Here is a 17,045-nt window from a genome sequence, read left to right as displayed (position 1 = left end):
ACATGATAGCGTTTGTTTTCTGGGCGTTGACTGTAATCTTCCATTGCTTGAGCCACGGTGTCAGTAGATTCAGGTGTTCTTGGAGTCGTTTTGACGAGCAGGTGTTCGTTGGGCTCGATGCGTATATTAAAGTGTCGTCGGCGAAGAGAGCGGTCTTGGTTTTGGGATGCCGGGGCATGTCGTCGATGTAGACGGAGAAGAGCTGTGGTGATAGGCTCGATCCTTGTGGGACGCCGGCGTTGATGTGTCTTGGTGTCGATTCAGTTTCTCCGACTCTGACGTGGAATGACCTGTCTTCTAAAAAGGATTTTATGATGTGTACCAGTTGGTGCGGGGGTCTCCGCACACCGAACGAGCTGGTTATATACAAATTCGGATCATAGGCGCGAGTTCTCATTGGTCGACGGAACGGCCTGCCGAAACAGAGGGGGTTCGCGCGATACCGCGCCGCGATTGGTCCGCGCGACGGCCCGATTACATAAATACGACGCGAAAACGTTGTCCGGGCATCATTCGACTTGTTTCTTCAGTCCGACGCAGCTCTCCGAACGACAATCAGCAACAATGACTGGACGCGGCAAAGGAGGAAAAGGTTTGGGAAAAGGAGGCGCCAAACGTCATCGTAAAGTGCTGCGGGACAACATCCAAGGAATCACCAAGCCGGCCATTCGTCGGTTAGCCCGCCGCGGTGGTGTCAAACGTATCTCCGGCCTGATCTACGAAGAGACCCGCGGAGTGTTGAAGGTGTTTCTGGAAAACGTAATCCGTGACGCCGTCACCTACACCGAGCACGCCAAGAGGAAGACCGTCACCGCCATGGACGTGGTCAACGCTCTGAAACGCCAAGGCCGCACTCTGTACGGTTTCGGAGGTTAATTCCCGACGACCGTTCGCATTGCACCCTACCTACTGTTCTTTAAAACGGCCCTTTTCAGGGCCACCATTTTATGTTATCACAATTATCCATTAACGTTTATGTCATTTAATGCATTTCGCAGTCGGCTACATGAGTATAATATTATGTGTCACGTGTTTGAATGCGCAAAATAGTTAATATTATGAAGTATACCGTATGAATTACCAAAACGTTATGGCGTATTGCCATTATAATAATAATATATATACAAACGAGTAGTTTTAACGGTATACATTTGTAATTGTTCGAGTTAATATTTTATAGTACATACAGACTATTGTGTACTCTGTAACATACATGCTAGTTGACATAAAAAATATAACAAACTAAATGTATAATATAATATAACATACTAATTGAATATTTGTGTATTATACAATTAGTAAAATCGCACGTGGGTAATATACGATTTTTATAACTATAGCCCATTGGTAAAATAGACATATAGTACTAATTTATTGTCACAATAATATAATATTGTAAGTCATTGATCTAAATCTATAATATCTATTAATATCGATGACAATATTATTGAAGAGACAATATTTCGATATTAACCAATGATGTTATTATTGTAGTGCCGGCCGATGTTGTAGCTAAATAGCAAAATACAATTGTCTTTTTTGTTTTAGTCAAGTGTCATTAAATCACTGTTGTCACATATGTATACGTTGGTATTTCAAGCTCATACTAATAATCATATTGTATATTATACTTAAATATTATTTCCAATTGGAGTTATAGTCATATTTTATAAATTGTTATTGACCTAAAAAAATAACTAAAGTAGATTTGCTGAAATTCTAAGTTATAATTGTTTAAATATACCTATATTTTCTAAGGGCTCGACAAAATAATGTAACGATATCTTTCGCCCAACATAGCACATCAGTTTATACCGAAAACACAACAAGAGTGTTGCAGTATTAGTAAATATTGGTGGCCCTGAAAAGGGCCGTTTTAATATTTGTAAATACGGCGACGACGTTCTTATGCTTTCTTTTCGGTCTTCTTGGGCAAAAGGACGGCTTGGATGTTGGGCAACACACCGCCTTGGGCGATGGTGACGCCGGACAACAGTTTGTTCAACTCCTCGTCGTTCCTGATGGCCAACTGCAAATGTCTGGGGATGATACGGGTCTTCTTGTTGTCACGGGCGGCGTTACCGGCCAACTCCAACACTTCAGCGGCCAAGTACTCCATGACGGCGGCCAGGTACACGGGAGCGCCGGCACCGACGCGCTCGGCGTAGTTGCCCTTCCTCAACAGACGATGGATACGACCGACCGGGAACTGGAGTCCGGCACGGGACGACCGGGTCTTCGATTTGCCGCTCTTTGCTTTTCCTCCTTTGCCGCGTCCGCTCATGATGCTCGATTGTAGATTGTCGTGTAGTGAAACGAGAGAAAATCCAGTCGATACTGATGATCGGAACAGGCCAAAATCGGTATTTATACACTTATACGACGTAAACGCGTCTGTATGTTGGCCTACGTTTGAAAATAACAACGATGAAAAACCACACTTCGTAGGTATGAACGTCTCAAGCTATGTGTTGTTTATACTCGTCGTGTTTTTCTTTGATGCTTAGACGTTGACGATGAAAAAACGGCACATCGTAGGGTTCGCTTTTAAACACAAAGTGTTAGTCTTACTCGTCGTTTTTTCGTCGACTCTTACAAATCGTACTCGATAAACCAAGTCGCGACGCGTAATAAATATGAGCGTAAACGATTTTCGAACCATCATTCGTCCACCAGCTACCGGCCAACTATTTCGACGACCCGCAAACCGTGTACAACCGCAGTCACTATGGCACCAGGAGGTAAATCCGCAGGCAAGGCCATGAAGAAGTCCGGCAAGGCGCAGAAAAACATCACCAAGTCCGACAAGAAGCGCAAGCCGAAGAGGAAAGAATCGTACGGTATTTACATCTACAAGGTGTTGAAACAAGTCCACCCCGACACCGGCGTATCCTCCAAGGCGATGAGCATCATGAACAGCTTCGTCAACGACATTTTCGAACGCATCGCCGCCGAATCCAGCCGTCTGGCCCACTACAACAAGCGTTCGACCATCACCAGCCGGGAGATCCAGACCGCCGTCCGTCTCCTGTTGCCCGGTGAATTGGCCAAGCACGCCGTCAGTGAAGGCACCAAGGCCGTGACCAAGTACACCAGTTCCAAATAAGCATTTCGATATTAGTCGCGCGCTATATCCACTTAAAACGGCCCTTTTCAGGGCCACCAAATTATTATTCTGATACACGTTATAATATATTATTATTATTATTATTACTCGTAGTGTATCCTATTTAAGTTATTAAAATCTGGGGTTTTTAATTTTTATTGACAATATCACCGACCGCCGTGTGTGTAATCGTCTTTTGTATCATTATATTACGTTTGTCGTCGGTTAGTACTACGACGTGTATTTTATTTGTACATTCAGCGAATTTTTTCACATTACATTACTAAAAATATAAATTCACTACACAAATTAGAAAAAAACGGGAAAACAATATTAGCTATAGATAACACTTAAATTAGCTATATATGTATATAACAGCTTTATTAACTAAAATAAAATACAACAGTGATCTGCTCACTCGAGTTAATTGCATAACGACACAGTTTACTGGCAGAGTATAATATTATTGCATTTGAATATATTATATTTTTAGGGCCCGGGACTTGTACCGCATGGTCTGAAAAATAGATCTGACTGCAGTATAGTTCTTAAAGACCAACGTATTTTAGCAAGTAAGCAATTAAACGCAGGCCAAACAATCAAAACAAAACTATACAAAATTGTCTACACAGTAAAAATGTCAATAATGTTTATCATTTAAGGCCGCCCAAATTACTTTGTCGGGGGCACTCTCCCGTAATAGACCGTTTTATTACGAGGAGGGTATTGTCGCGCGCATTATTGTTTTTACGAATATTATAACTGTGTGTGTGTGTTTATTAACTTTTGAGTTACTTTTCTTTTACTTAATTTAAAAGTGTTACCTTTTCTCCCGTCGATTTTAAGTGTGTGTGCGTTTAACGGTTCGTGTACCAAAGTGCGTATACGACACTGACAAGTTACAATTTTTAATTACATTTTAAAGAATCGAACATTTTTTTTTTTTCGTATATTTTGGGATTTTTTTATTCTTAGGCAGGTGGGTACTCAAATGTTTTATTATTTTCGATAATTGCGTCATATTTAAAAATTTTGTTTATTTAAAAGTGTTAAATTTATTTTTTATAAAAACTATTTTTATTTAAGTTTTGCGGTTACAACTAGTATGAACATAATATTTAAAAAATACAAGTTATATTTAAAAATAAATTTCGAGTGCATATTTGGGGTTTTATTGAACAATTTACAGATAGGTACAATATAAAAAAAGCGATTATGAAGTACGTTTGTATGTGAGTATGTATGCATGTATGTATGTATGTATGGATGGTGTGTACGTCAACAGATATTGCTTTTAGAATTGATCGATATCGAGACGGTTTTTCGTGTACAGTTTATCATATACGACTATAGTACACAAGTATTTGAATTTGAATACAAATTTACAATGAAATACAAATGAATACAACGACGTGGGTCGTTCATTCAGCTCGTTTGTTTTTTTTTTTTTTGTTTTTGTCCTGTTATCTATATCTCGCGTGTGCCGTTTAACGCACAGCGCAGCGGCCGCGTCCGTTGTTTTTTTCCGTTTTTAATCGGTCAGGTCAATTTGTAGTATGATAAAATGTACACGAAAAACTATCTCGATATCGATCAATTCTAAAAGCAATGTCTTTTAACGTACACGCCATCCATACGTACATACATACATACATACATACATCCATACATACATACATCCATACATACATACATACATACATACATCCATACATACATACATCCATACATACATACATACATACATACATACATACATACTTGCATACTTCATAATCGCTTTAATCATCTTACATATTATCTGCAATAGCCAAGTATTTTTTATAGCATTACAATAACGTTGGTATTTTTATTAAATTTCCCCGCTCGTCCATTCTAAAGGCGTCACCCCTGCCCTTTCAATCTGTTTAAAATACGATTGTCATAATTTTTTTTTATTTGTATTCTACGGGTAATACCGACTAACAGTTGATGAACTACGGATTTATTCTAAGTTTGTATCTGTGGGACATCATTTTCCTAAATATACAATAACAAACGTATTTACTCATATTGTAATCGTTTTAACTTTTTCATTCCATTTCACAGTCACTATTACTTACTGTAGTTTGTATTACTATAATCTATAAAATATTAAATATCGGTACGAGACACCGCCGTTGACCGACACGACTATTGTGTGTATATTATATTTTATTAATATTTGGTGGTCCTGAAAAGGACCGTTTTAAGGGTTTAAGAGAGTGTTTATAACAAATTACGCCTTCTTTTTGGGCGCAGCCGTCTTCTTGACTGCCACCTTCTTCGCCTTGGGTGCCTTGGCTTTGGTGGCCGGCGCTTTCTTAGCCTTGGCCGGAGACTTTTTCGGTTTCGCGGCTTTGGGTTTAGGCGCTGCGGCTACCTTTTTCACCTTCTTGGCGGCGGGCTCGCCGGATTTCGGTTTCTTGGCACCGGTGCTCTTCCTCTTCTTGGCCGCTCCGGGCGCCTTGGACACCGCCGCTTTCTTGGCGATCGGCTTCTTTTTCGGCGCTACCTTCTTCTCTTTTTTGACTTCGGCGGCCAATTTGAAATGGCCCGACGCTCCGTTGCCCTTGGTCTGGACCAGCTTGCCGCTGGCGACGGCCGACTTTAGGAATTTGCGGATGAAAGGCGCTAGCTTGGCAGCGTCCACTTTGTAGTTGACGGCCAAATATTTCTTGATAGCCGGCAACGACGATCCTTTTTTCTCCTTCAGTTCCTTGACGGCTGCGATCACCATCACGGCCGTGGTAGGATGAGCCGGTGCGGCTTTCTTCGCCTTGGGAGCGGCGGACTTCTTTTTCGGCGACTTGGCCTGGGCCGGCGACGAGGCGGCTGGTGCTGGTGCGGCGACTGCGGTGTCGGTCATGGTGAAGCGGTTTGAAAATAGACTCTGGTACTCTGGCAAAATGAACAGGAACGGTGTGTATAACTCGAGTTTGGCCGTCACACCGTCTATATACTCGTCGCCATACCGACTAGTAAACGCTTACGGAATCGAATTTTCCGTTTTGACGTGATCCCGTTCCGTTTTATCTCGTTTTTTCCGCTCGAAAATCACTCAACGGCGATAAATCTCTTTCTCCTTAAAGCCAACGTTATAGCAAAGCCGTCGGTCGGTCGAATTTTCTCTTTAAGTCGACGGCCGCTGTGCCGTAGGAGGTTGTTCCGACCAGTCCGACTATTCAACGATACACCTCTTTCGAGGTCGATTACTACCCGTTAATGTCGAGTTAAATTAAAAAGTCTTTTCGATTCGCAATCTGCACGTGTATTGAAAAATTATCGCGTAGGGCATAAGAGTCTGATTTATGAAGGGACCGAGGGGGGCCGTGTCGAATTCGGGTCGTTAGTAGTTTTACGCGTCGCGCAGTTATCGTCGAGACTCTATGCGATATTTTGACGGCGGCCACACCGACCGAATCGACCTAAGATTACACCGAAAATAGTAAAAACAATTTCAATTGTCATTATAAAAATATATTACCCGTTCGGCTATCAAAGCTGCCCCGATTTCTATTAAAAATAAGACTTCCAAACGAACGCTGAACTGTATTTTAATTGAACCGTAAGCCGCTTCGAACGAGTAAACCGTCGCGACTAAGACGTCTTTACGTTTGTTCAAATTTATTTTATATAAATAAATATCTAGACTCGCCCGTGATCGTCGGGGGTCCATATTATGACGAGACAGCACAGTGTATAAACTGAACGACGAGTAGCCCGTTTACAAAACCGATTACGTTGCAAAAAATTAATATCGGTATTATTTTTTAAAGTTTTATGATTGACGTTTTGGTTTATTTTGTCTCGAAATAAATTTCCAAAACCCGTTTTTTTACCCGATAAACATATACTTTATGTGTAGGCTTATTTCCAAAAGTTATTGTCTGCAGTAATTGCCAAGAGGCATGTAATATTGACCGTTTGTCAAATAAAAACTTATTACCATCACAACGGTATTACATATTATTATATTTTAATATTAAAGTCGGAAACAATTATTTCTCATTTTATTAAACGAAAATGCTAAATTATTATTGTAAAATTAGAAAATTTATTTTATGAATAAAATCGTTGTTTTTTTTTTTCTCCAGCAATAATCTACTTGATTCCAAAACTTTTCGTTTACTCACATTTGAGTGCCGAACCTAGTTAGTTTGAAACGTGGTTGGAAAAAAAATTAAAAATATAGAGCAATTAACAAAAAAAAATTGCAATTTATAGATAACAACTATTTGTCTTGGACATTTTATTAAACGGTTTTTTTCATATTTTCCCAAAATGTCAAAAAGTGTTGACTTTTATAATTAACTGTATATTATGGGCTAGGTATTCGATAAAAAAAATACAAACACCAGCTGAACAATGGCCATTTCACATTAGCAAGTAATATATTATTATTATTATACGTCATTTGGTATATTATATTATTTAGTTTTGAGAAACGTATAGAACCTATTGATGTCGTCACTGCCCGTGTATTTTAAATTATGTGCCGCGGAAACGTGTGGGGCTCATCTATCTACCTAATTTCAGTTAAAATAGTTTTAAACAATACACCACAATCTACGGGTTTTTTTTCTTTTTTTTAATAACGCTTCCATCCCTCCCGTCGGACAAACCGGATAGAAAATAATAATTCCTTTATACACCTTTCAAATTCATATCGACTATAACGCGGCCGCCGCCGCCGCCGACTACTTCCCGCGCGCGCCAAAAATACATTTTACACTATGCCTAACACTATCCCGACCCGTTCATCGTCTATCGCCTATTATTTTACCCGCTTTTTTTTAATACAAATAATACTTCAATAAAAACGGTCGTTGGAAATTTTCAAGATTAATCTAAAAATGTAAGTAACAACATTCTCGGGGGGGATACCCACGACCGTCGATAATAATAAAACTATTGTATTAATTTTACCAACAGCGCGGCGCCCGCTGGAAGGTCAATAAAGAAATATTTGTAACGCATGTAGTGGCCCTGAAAAGGGCCGTTTTAAAGAGGATTTGTAGTGTTTGTGGACGATTAAGCACGTTCTCCGCGAATACGGCGAGCCAACTGGATGTCCTTGGGCATGATGGTAACGCGCTTGGCGTGGATAGCGCACAAGTTGGTGTCTTCGAACAGACCGACCAAGTACGCTTCGCTGGCTTCTTGCAGAGCCATGACGGCCGAGCTCTGGAAACGCAAGTCGGTCTTGAAGTCTTGGGCGATCTCGCGGACCAAACGTTGGAACGGCAATTTGCGGATCAACAGCTCGGTGCTCTTCTGGTAACGACGGATTTCACGGAGAGCCACGGTACCGGGACGGTAACGATGGGGTTTCTTCACTCCTCCGGTCGCCGGTGCGCTCTTGCGGGCGGCTTTGGTGGCCAACTGCTTCCTGGGAGCCTTGCCTCCGGTAGATTTGCGGGCGGTTTGCTTGGTACGGGCCATGTCGGTAGTTCGTAGACTGTCTGTAAAAACTCGAAACGGTCGAATGTGTCTCCGCACACCGAACGAGCTGGTTATATACAAATTCGGATCATAGGCGCGAGTTCTCATTGGTCGACGGAACGGCCTGCCGAAACAGAGGGGGTTCGCGCGATACCGCGCCGCGATTGGTCCGCGCGACGGCCCGATTACATAAATACGACGCGAAAACGTTGTCCGGGCATCATTCGACTTGTTTCTTCAGTCCGACGCAGCTCTCCGAACGACAATCAGCAACAATGACCGGACGCGGCAAAGGAGGAAAAGGTTTGGGAAAAGGAGGCGCCAAACGTCATCGTAAAGTGCTGCGGGACAACATCCAAGGAATCACCAAGCCGGCCATTCGTCGGTTAGCCCGCCGCGGTGGTGTCAAACGTATCTCCGGCCTGATCTACGAAGAGACCCGCGGAGTGTTGAAGGTGTTTCTGGAAAACGTAATCCGTGACGCCGTCACCTACACCGAGCACGCCAAGAGGAAGACCGTCACCGCCATGGACGTGGTCTACGCTCTGAAACGCCAAGGCCGCACTCTGTACGGTTTCGGAGGTTAATTCCCGACGACCGTTCGCATTGCACCCTACCTACTGTTCTTTAAAACGGCCCTTTTCAGGGCCACCATTTTATATTATTTACAATTGTCAGTTAACGTTTATGTCATTTAATGCAATCGAGTATATTTAATGAGTATTCTAAGTTATGAGAGTGGAGGTGCATAATAATAGTTAATTTTATCAAGTATATATACCGTAAAAACTGACAAAACGTTGTAGCGTATTGCCATTATAATAATATGAATAACTACACTAGTATACATTTGTAATTGTTCGAACTAATATTTTTTATGGTACATACAGACTATTATGTTCTCTGTAACATACATGTTAGTTGACATAAAACAATAAAACAAACTAAACGTATAATTTAATATAAAAAATATAACATACTAATTGTATATTTGTATATTATACAAGTAGTAGAATCGCACGTGGGTAATATACGATTTTTATAATTATAGCCCATTGGCGAAATAGACATATATGATATAGTTCTAATTTATTATCACAATAATATAATATTGATCTAAATCTATAATATCTATTAATATCGATGACAATATTTCGATATTAACCAATGACGTTATCATTGTAGTGCCGGTTGAGGTAGCTAAATAGCAAACTGGAATGTTGGAAAAAAAATTGTCTATTTATATTACACTTAAATATTATTTCCAGTTCGAGTTATAGTCATATTTTATAAATTGTTATTGACCTAAGAAAATAACTAAAGTAGATTTGCTGAAATTCTAAGTTATAATTGTTTAAATATACCTATATTTTCTAAGGGCTCGACAAAATAATGTAATGATATTTTTCGCCCAACATAGCACATCAGTTTATACCGAAAACACAACAAGAGTGTTGCAATAATAGTAAATATTGGTGGCCCTGAAAAGGGCCGTTTTAATATTTGTAAATACGGCGACGACGTTCTTATGCTTTCTTTTCGGTCTTCTTGGGCAAAAGGACAGCTTGGATGTTGAGCAACACACCGCCTTGGGCGATGGTGACGCCGGACAACAGTTTGTTCAACTCCTCGTCGTTCCTGATGGCCAACTGCAAATGTCTGGGATGATACGGGTCTTCTTGTTGTCACGGGCGGCGTTACCGGCCAACTCCAACACTTCAGCGGCCAAGTACTCCATGACAGCGGCCAGGTACACGGGAGCGCCGGCACCGACGCGCTCGGCGTAGTTGCCCTTCCTCAACAGACGATGGATACGACCGACCGAGAACTGGAGTCCGGCACGGGACGACCGGGTCTTCGATTTGCCGCTCTTTGCTTTTCCTCCTTTGCCGCGTCCGCTCATGATACTCGATTGTAGGTTGTCGTGTAGTGAAACGAGAGAAAATCCAGACGATACTGATGATCGGAACAGGCCAAAATCGGTATTTATACACTTATACGACGTAAACGCGTCTGTATGTTGGCCTACGTTTGAAAATAACAACGATGAAAAACCACACTTCGTAGGTATGAACGTCTCAAGCTATGTGTTGTTTATACTCGTCGTGTTTTTCTTTGATGCTTAGACGTTGACGATGAAAAAACGGCACATCGTAGGGTTCGCTTTTAAACACAAAGTGTTAGTCTTACTCGTCGTTTTTTCGTCGACTCTTACAAATCGTACTCGATAAACCAAGTCGCGACGCGTAATAAATATGAGCGTAAACGATTTTCGAACCATCATTTATAGTCCGCCGCGACCACCGTACGGTACTCCGACTAGTCCTCCAGTCACAGTCCGCCAACCGAAGTTCGTCGCGTCGAATTCCCCAGCGCTGTCGTGGGGCCGCGCCCTCACATTGCCGCAGTACTTTCGCCGTGCGCTCGACTGCCAACGGGCAACACAAACAATTCAAAGCGTATCTTTGATACGTCGCGATCGTGTTTACTAGTCGGTACGCCGTCCGTACAACCTTCAACACAAACCCGTAGCATCCCTACTCTCGCCACCATGGCCAGAAAAAGAAAATCTCCGCCTGCCTCATTTAACCGTCGCTCTTGCTCCCCACAAGCTAAGAAAATAGTCCAGTCATTGTCATTGTCTGACAATAAAGGCAAACAGCGCTCCGCACCAACCTCCTCGGAGGTTACCGACAACGACTCCATGTCAGGCGACTCTTACATTTCATCTTCTTCCTCCAGCCTATCCAACCAACAATGTCAAGATTCTCCTCATAAGACAAGCTCTGTTAAACCAAATTCTGTCAAAAAATTCAAAATACCACCAATAATGCTAGAATCCTCGGCATGGAGAAAAATCGCCCCTACTATTTTCCAAAATCCTGACACCAATCCAGACTCCTTCACAGCAAAAATAACGTCCGACAACAACATCCAACTAATCACAAACGAAGTTAACCAATTCCGAATAATTCAGAAAATTCTTACCGGAAACAACATTGCATTTCACACCTTCAAACTTCCAAACGAAAGAACTATGAAAGTCATAATTAGAGGCCTACCAACTGACATCGAAGAAGACGAACTCAAACAAGAACTAACAAACCACGGCTTCGAGATACAGACCGTCAAGCGCTTTGGTAGCCCAAGTAAACTACTTCCTATTTGCCTAGTGATTCTGACTCACAACGCAAACGCTAAAGAGATTTACGACCTCGATTCACTATTTTATATTAAAATTTCCGTCGAACAATTTAAGAAAACAGGACCGGCCCAATGCTACGCATGCCAAAGATTTGGACACGGCTCGGGCAATTGCGGACACCCACCTAGATGCGTCAAGTGCGCCGGCCCCCACTTAGTTAAAGAATGCACAAAAACCCAAGAAATGAAACCAAAGTGCTGCAATTGCGGTGGCGAGCACACCGCGAATTATCGCGGCTGCTCCTACTACCATCAAGTAGCCGAACTGGGTAACAAACACCTACCATCCAAAGCAGAAATAAATCCAACTGAAGACGTATTACACCCAAACATAAATATGCTGGATGTAGCCAAATCACACAAACCAAATCATTCAACTACTCAAGAAGACGGCTGCGCCCAAAAAGAAGGCGTAATTTGTTAAAAACACTCTCTTAAACCCTTAAAACGGTCCTTTTCAGGACCACCAAATATTTATAAAATACAATATACACAACAAGCGTGTCGCGCGGTGTCTCGTACCGATATTTTATAGATTATAGTAATACAAACTACAGTAAGTAATAGTGATTGTGAAATGGAATGAAAAAGTTAAAACGACTACAACATGGGTAAATACGTTTATTGTTGTATGTATATTTAGGAAAATGATACAAACTTAGAATAAATCCGTAGTTTATCAACTGTTAGTCGGTATTTTACCCATAGAATACAAATAAAATAACATTATGACAATCGTATTTTAAACAGATTGAAAGGGCTTGCCCTTTAGCTGACACCTTTACAATGGACGAGCGGGGAAATTTAATAGTAATAAAAATACCAAATTGTAATGCTATAAAAAATACTTGGCTATTGCAGATAATAACATTTAATTGATTTGACAATACTTAGGACTGTCTGGCCAGCCCTAAACCCTAATTGACTTATAATTACAAGTATGGCTGTATGCCCACAACAAAACTTTAAATATATCAAAATAACAATAATTATGAAATATTACAAATTGACCTGACTGATTAAAAACGGACCGCTGTGCGTTAAACGGCACACGCGAGATATAGATAACAGGACAAAAACAAATGAGCGGAATGAACGACCCGCGTCGTTGGCCGTGGTCGACCGTTGCCGGACGCGGGAAATTTTTATTCAAATTCAAATACTTGTACACTAAAGTTGTGTATAATAGACTGTACACGAAAAACCGTCTCGATGTCGATCATTTCTAAAAGCGATATCTGTTGACGTACACGCCATCCATACGTATATACTTCAGAATCGTTTTTTTTTTATATTGTACCTATCTCTAAATTGGTCAGTAAAAATCTCAATAAAACCCCAAATATGCACTTGAAATTTATTTTTAAATATAACTTGTAATTTTTAATATTATGTTCATACTAGTTGTAACCGCAAAACCGAAATAAAAAGAGTTTTTATAAAAAATGAATTTAAACACTTTAAATAAACAAAATTTAAAAATATGATTCAATTATCAAAAATAATAAAAAATTTCAGCACCTACTTGCCTAGTCATAAAAAAATCCCAAAATATACAAAATAATTTTTCAAAATTATAGTTTATCTAGATCTATTTTTCAGACCATTCGGTAAAAGCGAGCAAACGCTAGAAGTCCCGGGCCCTAATAATAACTATATTCAAAAACAATAATATTATACTTAAGCAGTAAACTGTATCGTTATGCAACTAACTCGAGTGAGCAGATCACTATTGTATGCAGATCAAGTTTTTTTTTTTTTGTAATAAAATTTGTATATACATATACATATAGCTAGTTTAAGTATTATCTATAGCCAATATTGTTTTGCCGTTTTTTTCTAATTTGTGTAGTGAATTTATATTTTTGGTAAAATAATGTGAATAAATTCGATGAATGTACAAATAAAACACACGTGTACAAACCAACGACAAACATAATAAATGATACAAAAGACGATAACACACACGGCGTCAAAACAAAAGGCGGTCGTCGGTCGGTGATATTGTGTATAAAAATTAAAAACCCCAGATATTAATTACTTAAATGAGTACACTACGAATAATAATAATATTATATTATATAACGTGTATCAGAATAATAATTTGTTGGCCCTGAAAAGGGCCGTTTTAAGTGGATATAGCGCGCGACTAATATCGAAATGCTTATTTGGAACTGGTGTACTTGGTCACGGCCTTGGTGCCTTCACTGACGGCGTGCTTGGCCAATTCACCGGGCAACAGGGAACGGACGGCGGTCTGGATCTCCCGGCTGGTGATGGTCGAACGCTTGTTGTAGTGGGCCAGACGGCTGGATTCGGCGGCGATGCGTTCGAAAATGTCGTTGACGAAGCTGTTCATGATGCTCATCGCCTTGGAGGAAACGCCGGTGTCGGGGTGCACTTGTTTCAACACCTTGTAGATGTAAATACCGTACGATTCTTTCCTCTTCGGCTTGCGCTTCTTGTCGGACTTGGTGATGTTTTTCTGCGCCTTGCCGGACTTCTTCATGGCCTTGCCTGCGGATTTACCTCCTGGTGCCATAGTGACTGCGGTTGTACACGGTTTGCGGGTCGTCGAAATAGTTGACCGGTAGCTGGTGGACGAATGATAGTTCGAAACTTGCACTTTGCATAAAGGGGCGGCCTATGCCTATTAACTATGCCAGGCTGAGCCTTTGCTAGTGATGGATTTGTAGGAATTTTATGGATGCTTTTGTTGACGGTTTGAGTTACTTGTTGCTTGGTTTAGGTCTGTGTCCAGTTTAGAGGTCTAGTTAGGTTTGTGGCGAAGCGGTTTGGCCAGTTCGGTTCTTTGTCTTTTCCTATTAGACGGATATGATGGTAGGGCGAGATGCTGTTTTTGTAGAGCATTGTTCTAGATTGCGACTTAATAGTGTCTTTAATAGTACTGGAGTTGGTTTGTTGGAGTAGGTGGATGTTTTTGAGGATCTTTGGCATTCCTGTTAGTAGTCGTAGTGCTGATGTTTGAGCAGATTCGAGGTTTTTCCATTGGGTTTTCGTTGCGTTTGGCGCCCATGCTGCTCCGGCGCAGGTTAGGATCGGAAGCACATACATTTCCCATAATCTTAGCCTTGATTTTAAGGGAATTGCCGAGTAATTGTTCAGGATTGGGTAGAGGATGCCTCTTCTTTGAGTAGCTTTTTTAATGATGGTCTTTATGTGTGGGCCTGCGTTGAGCTTCCGGTTTATTGTTATCCCTAGGTATTTGACGTTTTTTGACCATTCGACGGCAGTACCTGCGAGATGGATTTTCGGTAGTCTGTCCAGTTTAATACGGCCGAATAGTACTGCTACTGTTTTGTTTGAGTTTATTTTTAGACGCCATTTTGTGAACCATTCATTGGCCTGATTTATTTGGTTTTGGACTTGAATTATTGCTCTTGTGGCATTGTGGTTACTAGAGTATACCATGGTGTCTTCGGCAAAGAGGGCTACTTTAGATTTTTGGGTTAGTGGCATGTCGTTGGTGAAGATGATGAAGAGAAGAGGAGAAAGGCACGATCCTTGTGAGACTCCGGCAGTTATTTTGCGCTCTGTTGACAGTTGGTCTTCGCATTTGACTACGAAGGTCCTGTCGGTCAGGAAGGATTCGGTTAATTTTATGAGCGAAATTGGGATGCCCATTTGATCCATTTTGTAGAGAAGTCCCCCGTGCCACACCTTGTCGAAGGCCTTCTCTACGTCGAGGAAGACTGCTGCCGTCTGTTCGCCGTTTTGAAAGTTGATCGCTAGATTGTCCATGAGTTTGGTGAGTTGTTGCGTTGTTGAGTGATTAGGACGGAAGGCGAATTGCTCGTCTCTTATGCTGCCGGCTGAGTTTAATTTAATGTGATAAAGGATAATTATTTCGAAGATTTTTGAAAGTGATGTCAGAAGAGCGATGGGCCGGTAGCTTTCGGGTAGATTTGGGTTCTTGTCTGGTTTCGGAATTGAGATGGTTATTGTTTTTTTCCAGATTTTCGGGAAGTAGGCAATTTTTAGACATCCATTGTAAATTTTAGTGAGGGTGAGGATAATGTTCTTAGGTAGGAATTTTAGAGCGGTGTTTGATATTTGGTCATCGCCCGGGGCTTTCTTTTTCTGTAGTTTTTTTATTATTTTGGCTATTGTACCTGGAGTGGTGAATATTTTTGAAGAAGTAATTTTGATATTTTTGATTTCGTGCGTTTTGTTTTCTACTATTTCGTTTGGGGGGTCTGGGTTGGGAGTGAATTGATGAGCGAGTGAGTCGGCTATCAGTTCAGCCTTTTCTTTCGGCGAGAAGACTAGACCATTCGAACCTAGTAGAGGGTGTGTTGCGAGTCGCTTTTTAAGGAAGATTTTATTTAGTTTATATATTGAATTTGGGTTGTCGCTGCGTTCCAGTTGGTCTAGGTAGTTGTCCCAGTCGTCTTGCTTTTGGGTCTTTAGCATGCTTCTAATTAGTTTGATTTTGGCGTTGAGAGTTTTCTTGGTGTTGGGGTCTCGGTTTATTTGCCATTCGCGACGAATTCGGTTTTTCAGGGTTATTTCGTGGAGGATGAAGTCTGGGATTTGGTTTTTGGTGGAGTTCTTTTTGGAGATTGATGCGCTATTATTGAGGACTGTTTGTATGTAACTAGTAAGTTTTGTTATGGCCGTGTCAATTTCTTGCATTTTGTTCGTTGGAGGGTTGATGATAGCGGATTCTCATGACAGAATGTCTTTGAATTTTTTCCAGTTGATTAAGCGATTGGTGGATGGTGGGGATGATTTGATTGGAGAGCTTGAAATTTCCAGGAGTACCGGATTGTGGTCTGATGAGGGCTCGTTTAGGTTAGTGACTTTGACTAGTAAGGGTACTCTGGTCAGGGCTATGTCCAGGTCATCAGGTCTGTGGCCTGGAGATGATGTGTAGTGAGTTGGGGAGTCCGGAGCGTAGATCATATAGTCGTTTTGTTGTAGGTGGTTGTAGATTGTCTTTCCGGATAGGTTGTGCAGTCTGCTATTCCAGAGAGTGTGCTTTGCGTTCAGGTCTCCTGCCGCTATAAACCATTTGGTGCTTTTTGTTAGTATGTCGAGGTCGGTAATCTCTAGTTTTGCATTTGGGGGCTTGTAGACTGCTGAAACCAATACTTCTTTGTCATCAATTTGTATTAAGATGCTAGTTGATTGGAGAGCTGTGTTTAGTTTCGTTGGTTGATGAGTTACGCTTCTGTGTACAAGTATGGCTGTTCCTCCGTGAGATGGTGATCCTGGAACTAGAGGTAGATCATTTCTGTAGGTGAAGAAG

At 41.1% G+C, this 17,045-nt stretch overlaps 7 protein-coding genes across 7 annotated transcripts; 3 read left to right on the top strand and 4 right to left on the bottom strand.

The window, feature by feature from the left end:
- Positions 1–542: 542 nt before the first annotated feature.
- Positions 543–1,205, top strand: LOC126839853 (histone H4-like). Its single transcript, XM_050575272.1, has one exon. It carries the CDS (start codon positions 565–567, stop codon positions 874–876), a length of 312 nt encoding a protein of 103 aa, XP_050431229.1. The 5' UTR covers positions 543–564; the 3' UTR covers positions 877–1,205.
- Positions 1,206–1,906: 701 nt separating this feature from the next.
- Positions 1,907–2,284, bottom strand: LOC126839817 (histone H2A). Its single transcript, XM_050575231.1, has one exon. The coding sequence runs from the start codon at positions 2,282–2,284 to the stop codon at positions 1,907–1,909; it is 378 nt and encodes a 125-aa protein (XP_050431188.1).
- A 444-nt stretch (positions 2,285–2,728) lies between these two features.
- LOC126839816 (histone H2B) lies at positions 2,729–3,106 on the top strand. The gene has a single exon (XM_050575230.1). It carries the CDS (start codon positions 2,729–2,731, stop codon positions 3,104–3,106), a length of 378 nt encoding a protein of 125 aa, XP_050431187.1.
- Positions 3,107–5,363: 2,257 nt separating this feature from the next.
- LOC126839815 (histone H1-like) lies at positions 5,364–5,993 on the bottom strand. The gene has a single exon (XM_050575229.1). It carries the CDS (start codon positions 5,991–5,993, stop codon positions 5,364–5,366), a length of 630 nt encoding a protein of 209 aa, XP_050431186.1.
- Positions 5,994–8,158: 2,165 nt separating this feature from the next.
- Positions 8,159–8,569, bottom strand: LOC126839813 (histone H3). The gene has a single exon (XM_050575228.1). It carries the CDS (start codon positions 8,567–8,569, stop codon positions 8,159–8,161), a length of 411 nt encoding a protein of 136 aa, XP_050431185.1.
- Positions 8,570–8,844: 275 nt separating this feature from the next.
- On the top strand, positions 8,845–9,156 carry LOC126839812 (histone H4). Its single transcript, XM_050575227.1, has one exon. It carries the CDS (start codon positions 8,845–8,847, stop codon positions 9,154–9,156), a length of 312 nt encoding a protein of 103 aa, XP_050431184.1.
- Positions 9,157–13,937: 4,781 nt separating this feature from the next.
- On the bottom strand, positions 13,938–14,315 carry LOC126839811 (histone H2B-like). Its single transcript, XM_050575226.1, has one exon. It carries the CDS (start codon positions 14,313–14,315, stop codon positions 13,938–13,940), a length of 378 nt encoding a protein of 125 aa, XP_050431183.1.
- Positions 14,316–17,045: the final 2,730 nt, after the last annotated feature.

The sequence above is a fragment of the Adelges cooleyi genome, unplaced genomic scaffold (assembly GCF_023614345.1).
Source record: "Adelges cooleyi isolate 19-005CV unplaced genomic scaffold, UGA_ACOO_1.1 ACOO_flye_CR_arks_rails_tigmint_CR_PRNA_308, whole genome shotgun sequence".
Taxonomy (NCBI): Eukaryota; Metazoa; Arthropoda; class Insecta; order Hemiptera; family Adelgidae; genus Adelges; species Adelges cooleyi.
Note: the sequence above shows the minus strand (reverse complement) of the source record. Positions and strands in the feature narration are given on the sequence as shown.